The sequence below is a fragment of the Aquarana catesbeiana genome, linkage group LG08 (assembly GCF_042186555.1).
Source record: "Aquarana catesbeiana isolate 2022-GZ linkage group LG08, ASM4218655v1, whole genome shotgun sequence".
NCBI classification, from domain to species: domain Eukaryota; kingdom Metazoa; phylum Chordata; class Amphibia; order Anura; family Ranidae; genus Aquarana; species Aquarana catesbeiana.
The window spans coordinates 132873325-132879867 of NC_133331.1; the positions used below are offsets into that span (position 1 = coordinate 132873325).

Here is a 6543-nt window from a genome sequence, read left to right on the forward strand (position 1 = left end):
ATCCTAAAGTAGCAAATTATTATTGACAAAGGTAGACTAGTACATCTTTCCTCACAGATACAACAGGATACTGCACCACATTGGTGGGATATATTTAGTGGAATGTCTTCTACAGCAACCAATACCTTTCACTGGTTGTTAAGTCCAATGGTAATTATTATTCTAATATTAATATCACTTACAATCACGAATATATGTGTATACAGGAAAATAAATAGGAAAATTAGGAGAATAGACAGGGTATACTGATAAGTGTGTATTGACATCACCCTACTCCTATAAAACTCCTCTTCTTGAATTTTAAGATGTTGGTAATACCTAGGGGGATGGGTTCTACCCCTCTGACAACTCGCGGTCAGGGAAAGGACTCTGGGGAAAAACTGACTAGAACTTATTCATGAGGACCCAGGGGGAAGGAGAGGATGATGTCAAAGGGGGAAATTGATAGGGTTGAAATAATGACTTAGAGTTCCACTTTAATTGTTTCTGTTTTTTCTTACCTGTGTACGTATCAATTGTTCTATTTAAATTGTTTGTGCTCCTTTCTTACCTGTGTACGTATCAATTGTTCTATTTAAATTGTTTGTGCTCCTTTCTTACCTGTGTACGTATCGATTGTTCATTCTATCTGTATCTAGATGGAATTTGGAACTGCTGAATAATCATTACATGTTCGCTGATGAGAAACTCTTTGTACCTTAACCTCATTTGGTAATGCCGATAAGATTACTGCTTTTGGAACTGCCTATAAAAGAAGTAAAGGGAGCAGTTCTTTTGTGGGGATGCTCAGAACTTTGATACAGACATACCTGACTCTGTGTCTTAATTCCTATATGAAGCAATAATTAGACAAAGCAATATAAACTATAAGCAACTTATTTAAGAGTTGCACCTAACAATATATATATATATATATATATATATATATATATATATATATATATATATTTATATGTATATTTATATGTATATTTATATGTGTATATATATATATACATATATATGTATATGTATATATATATATATATGTAGATACAATTATCAATTATTTAAAATAATTTAAAAAAATAACTATATATATATATATATATATATATATATATATATATATATATATATATATATATATATATATATATATGTATGTGTATATATATATATATATATATATATATATATATATATATATATATATATGTATGTATATATTTAGTTATTTTTTTTAATTATTTTAAATAATTGATAATTGTTTATTTGTGATAGACACAGTCTAATTATTTATTTTTTAAATGGTTATTTTTTTTTTTAAACAGCGGTTTAGTTTTATCTTTTAGAAAAAGAGTTATCTGGACCTTTTCTTATCAATACAATGCTTATCTGTCTTGCCTTAGCAAAGTTGCAGACAATGACTTATCTCTAAACCAGTAGTAGACTATTTCTACATAGTGTATAGATCTAGCTATCACTATGTAGAAAAATAAAGTTCACCATATGCTTTTACATAAGTCATTGTCTGCCACTTTGCCTAGGCAACACAGATAAGCATTGTGTAGACAAGAAAAGGTCAGGATATACTTTTTTTTTTAAAAAAGACAAAACTAAACAGCCTATATAAAAAATAATTAGCATTCATTAAAAAATATTTTCAGTAGGAATCTAAATAAAAAAAATTGGAGAGACAGAGAGAGAGAGAGAGAGAGAGAGAGAGAGAGAGAGAGAGAGAGAGAGAGAGAGAGAGAGAGATTTTAAAATAATTTTTATTATTTATTTTTGGGTGATAGACACAGTCTACCTATTTATTTTAAGAATGGTAATGATTTTTTTTTTTAGAAAAGTATTTTACTTTTTTAATATATCTTGACCTTTTTATTGTCTACATAATGCTTATCTCTATTGTGTTATCAAAGTGGCATACAAAGACTTTTCTAAAAAAAAGGTGGTTGTATTATTTTATCAATAGTGTTATGTATGCAAAAACATCGGAACAATATACATATATTTAGGGATAAATTGCGAGATAGTGAGAGATATAGATGTATCTCTAAACAATAATGTGATTTATTTAAATTTTCTGTGAAATTTTAAATCCAAAATACAATTTAAATTTTTTTTTACAGAGTTTCTATCGTTTGAGAATATTTAAAAGTAATATTTTTGGATCCCTTTAGTTTAATCGACTGACATGGTAAGTAAAATATTTCTAATATATGTAATTTTTTTTAACTTATTTATAAAATGTTTCAAATTTCAATATCAACCTAATCAACTATAAATTATTATTTATTACTTGTTTAGGACAATCCTGCTGTTGAAGAATCTTCAACCCTAGAAAATCCAATGCCATTGACTCAGGAGGAAAAAGTAAGTCTAATTTATATGTAATGCAGTTCATCAACACATATGTGTGTATTTCTTTGTGATTTCTATGGTTGTATATTTACATATACATACACACACACACTCACACAAAAAAATATACATGAAAATCTCACTTACCGTATTTATCGGCGTAAAACACGTACCGGCGTATAACACGCACCCCAATTTAGGAGGGAATTTTAAGGAAATAAAAACTTTTAGGAGGGAAGTTGAAGGAAAAAAAACTTACATTTAAATGCCCATCATTGCAGCCTTGTCAGTGCAGCCTTGTCAGTGAAGCCATGTCAGTGCAGCCTTGTCAGTGCAGCCTTGTCAGTGCAGCCTTCCCCAGTGCAGCCTTGTCAGTGCAGCCTTCCCCAGTGCAGCCATGTCAGTACAGCCTTCCCCAGTGCAGCCATGTCAGTACAGCCTTCCCCAGTGCAGCCATGTCAGTGCAGCCTTCCCCAATGCAGCCATGTCAGTGCAGCCTTGTCAGTGCAGCCTTCCTCGGTGCAGCCATGTCAGTGCAGCCTTCCCCAGTGCAGCCATGTCAGTGCAGCCTTCCCCAGTGCAGCCATGTCAGTGCAGCCTTCCCCAATGCAGCCATGTCAGTGCAGCCTTGTCAGTGCAGCCATGTCAGTGCAGCCTTCCCCAGTGCAGCCATGTCAGTGCAGCCTTGTCAGTGCAGCCTTCCCCAGTGCAGCCTTGTCAGTGCAGCCTTGTCAGTGCAGCCTTCCCCAGTGCAGCCTTGTCAGTGCAGCCATGTCAGTGCAGCCATGTCTGTGCAGCCATGTCTGTGCAGCCATGTCAGTGCAGCCATGTCAGTGCAGCCTTCCCCAATGCAGCCTTGCATCCTGTGACCCCTGCCATCCTGTCTTGCAAAATCGCCGACCGCGATTTGAAAATGGCGCCGCCGGCGCCGAAATACACAGAGTCTGTCCTCGGCTCTTTTCGGCGGCTCTCGTTTACTTTCGGCTCCACTCGTAGTCCCAAGCGGAGCTATCCGAACCTAGCCGAGTACACTTGGCTAGGTTCGGGAGGCGCTCGAGTGAAGACGAAAGTGGCCGAGAAGAGCCGAGGACCGGCACTGTGTATTTCGTCGCCGGCGGCGCCATTTTCATATCGCGGTTGGCGATTTTGAAAATCTGACAGCTCCGGATCGCAGGGGATCGGCGTATAATACGCACCTGCGATTTTCCCCAGATTTTAAGGGGAAAAAAGTGCGTGCTATACGCCGATAAATACGGTATATCTAAAGATAGATTATATATATATATATATATATATATATATATATATATATATATATATATATATATATATATATATATATATATATATATATATAATATCTCTCTATAGATGTAAAATTTTATCTCATGCTTGTAGTTTTGATGGCTTCTCTCCAAATTGGCAGTATATCTATTGCAGGCATGTCCAAAGTCCAGCCCGCGGACTTTGGACGGCCCGCAGTCCGGGTTTGAACAACCCGCTTGGTTATCTAAACATGTATATCTTTTGTGGCCCCCGACGATCGCCCAGCGCCGGGGCTACAAAAGATATATAGGCTGGCTGCCTCGGAGGGAGGAGGCGGGACGAGCGCAGTGCACACAATATTAGTATTTCCTTTTTACATGGCTGCCTCTGTAATAGGAAGTCCCGTCTCCGGCGCTGCCATTGGATGACTGTTCTGTCCATCAAAGGAGGCGGGACTTTTTCTTAAAGAGGCCGCTGTGTAAACAGGAGATTCTCCTGTAGGATATCTTTGGCGCTCGTCATACCCCCTCCATGTGCCCTACAGGGCTGCGCTGATGGTAATGGTTGAGCGCATTCCCGGCAATGGTGGGTACATTACTGGCAATTGTGGGTGCATTCCTGGCAATGGTCTGTGCTGCATTCATGGTAAAGATGGGTGCATTCCTAGCAATGGTGGGTGCATTCATGGCAATGGTGGGTCCTGCCTTCCTGGCAATGGTGGGTTCATTCCTGTCAATGGTGAGTGCTGCATTCATGGTAATTGAGGATCTGCTGATGGGCACTGTCCCTTATTTTGCTTCACAGTTCTTTTATTAAAAATATTAATTTATTTTTTCATGAAACTTCCCTCTTAAAGTGCAGGTGCGTGTTATACGCCGATAAATAGGGTATATCCAAATAACACGGCCAAGCTCATCTCTTCAACACACACACAGCCACAAAGGCAGGAGAATTCTTGTTGGGCAGTGTATTAGTGCTCGAACGAACACACTTAGACCAAATTTTTATGGTTCATAGAATTTCAGGCAAAACGGTCGGCCTTCACGCATGTTCATTTAATAAAATCTGGCCCTCTTTGAAAAATGTTAGTACACCCCTGATCTATTGTGTTCTCCCTTTTGTTAGTGAAGAATGTCGGTAGGGATAGCGTCAATTTAAGACACAAAAACCAACCTCCTTTATATAGAAATGGATTGACTGGTGTCTTAATTCAACCATTAAAAAATAAGAATTTCTGAACCAATCACTGAAACTTGGGTGATCACGGCCCCTTGCCATGTCATCACATGTAAGTACATGACAGATGATCACGTGATTATAAAAAATAGTGATTTTATTATTATTAGACTCACGCTGATAGCATGAGTATAAAAATATTTATCTAAGCAGTTTTTTGGCAGGGTGATTTCGTCCCCAAGAGGTAAAAAAATGTTTCCTCATAATCTGTGGCCACCACTAACCACATTGACTCAAATCAGTGCACACGTTTGAAAACTGTGCAAACAATAAATTCTAAACAAATATTCCAAACAGTAACTCCTCATTGCCACCTTTCACAGCTGCCTATCCCGGTCAAGATCTAGTGCTGATCATTGCCCCTCAGTCAATGCCCAGCAGTGACCTTCAGTGCTAACCATCGCTGACACCTCAATTTGACCACCAGTTGCACGTAACAGTGCACACCATTTCTGACTGTCAGTGCTCACCAATGCGGTATTATCAGTTCCTCTCAGTGCAGGCCATCGGTGCCCATCAGTCCCGCCTTATTGTTGACAATCAATGCATTCTTTTAGTATACATCATCAAAGCCTCTTCACATCACATAACTGATGATCAAAACATGCTTGTTTGCTAAATGTTCAAAATAAATAAATGTAATTAATACAAAAATAAATTATTCTAAAATAATTTTTTGTTTTTATTATTTACTCATAGCGAAGATTGCTTATAAAGAAAATCTGGGCTAGGTATCCAGCACCAGAAAATGATCCGGCTTTCCCAAATAATCCCACCATATCCTCGACTAGCGATGGATCTTCAACAGAAGACACTGAAGTAACCGAAACGGAAAGAATAGGCAATACCAATTGGTGTTCGTGTGAAAGGTGCATAAAAATGCCCACACAAGTTGAGTCGATCTGTTGCCGTGAAGTTGATGCGGTTGATGCTTGCATACCAGAGGGACATCAATGCATTACGCAGGCAGATACATTTCTTTCGCAAATTGTGCACCATGAACATGTGAGGATAGCGAATATCGCGATTCATCTGGATAATATCCCGATTGTAGATGCCAATAACAACAGGTCATTAGTTATCTTTCATGTATTTTTTCTCTTTTGAAATATAGATTATTTTGAGTAAATCCGTAAGCTGATAATATTTATATTTATGAATTTCATGACTTTTTTTTTTTTAAATATTTTTTTTTAGATAATAATTTTACATGTTTGTTTTATTTATTCCAGGAGATTACGTAAAACAGCATATCGAATGTTCATCGCTTGGATTTATGGGATTTTAGGAAAGGGAAACAGAAGGGTTATACCTTCTTGTGCTGTTAATGCAGTGAGACATGTTTTTCCTGATCCAAATGGATCATATGTTGGATTTCTTTACTCAAATGATTATGATGCTTCTGAAATGGCTTTCTATTAAATAAAAAAATAAATTATTTTTATGGTTAATTTTAAATTTTTGTGTATTTTTGTTTATTTATTATTAAATAAAAGTTTATTCTATAAATAATTAGTGTGTGCTTTATTTACTGCTAATGTTTATTCATTTTCGTGATATTTTTGTTATAAAAAAAATTTAATTTATTAATAACATTTTTAGACTTAGTGCAAATAAAAAAATTGTATATACTGATTTAAAAAAAATATATATCCAAGTTCAATGTGCAAACACTATAAACCAATTTATTTT

The 6543-nt window shown here is 36.4% G+C and overlaps 1 protein-coding gene across 1 annotated transcript; it reads left to right on the forward strand.

Moving 5' to 3' along the window:
• Positions 1–2102: 2102 nt before the first annotated feature.
• LOC141105302 (P2X purinoceptor 7-like) lies at positions 2103–6309 on the forward strand. The gene is made up of 4 exons (XM_073595180.1): positions 2103–2185; positions 2296–2361; positions 5551–5921; positions 6084–6309. Exons 1-4 carry the CDS (start codon positions 2183–2185, stop codon positions 6271–6273), a joined length of 630 nt encoding a protein of 209 aa, XP_073451281.1. The 5' UTR covers positions 2103–2182; the 3' UTR covers positions 6274–6309.
• The last annotated feature ends 234 nt before the right edge of the window (positions 6310–6543 follow it).

Excerpts from the sequence above, each read along its gene's own strand:
- LOC141105302 (XM_073595180.1), top strand. Across the intron at positions 2,362-5,550 it reads CATTGACTCAGGAGGAAAAA|CGAAGATTGCTTATAAAGAA; the intron begins GTAAGTCTAATT and ends ATTTACTCATAG. Across the intron at positions 5,922-6,083 it reads GTAGATGCCAATAACAACAG|GAGATTACGTAAAACAGCAT; the intron begins GTCATTAGTTAT and ends TATTTATTCCAG.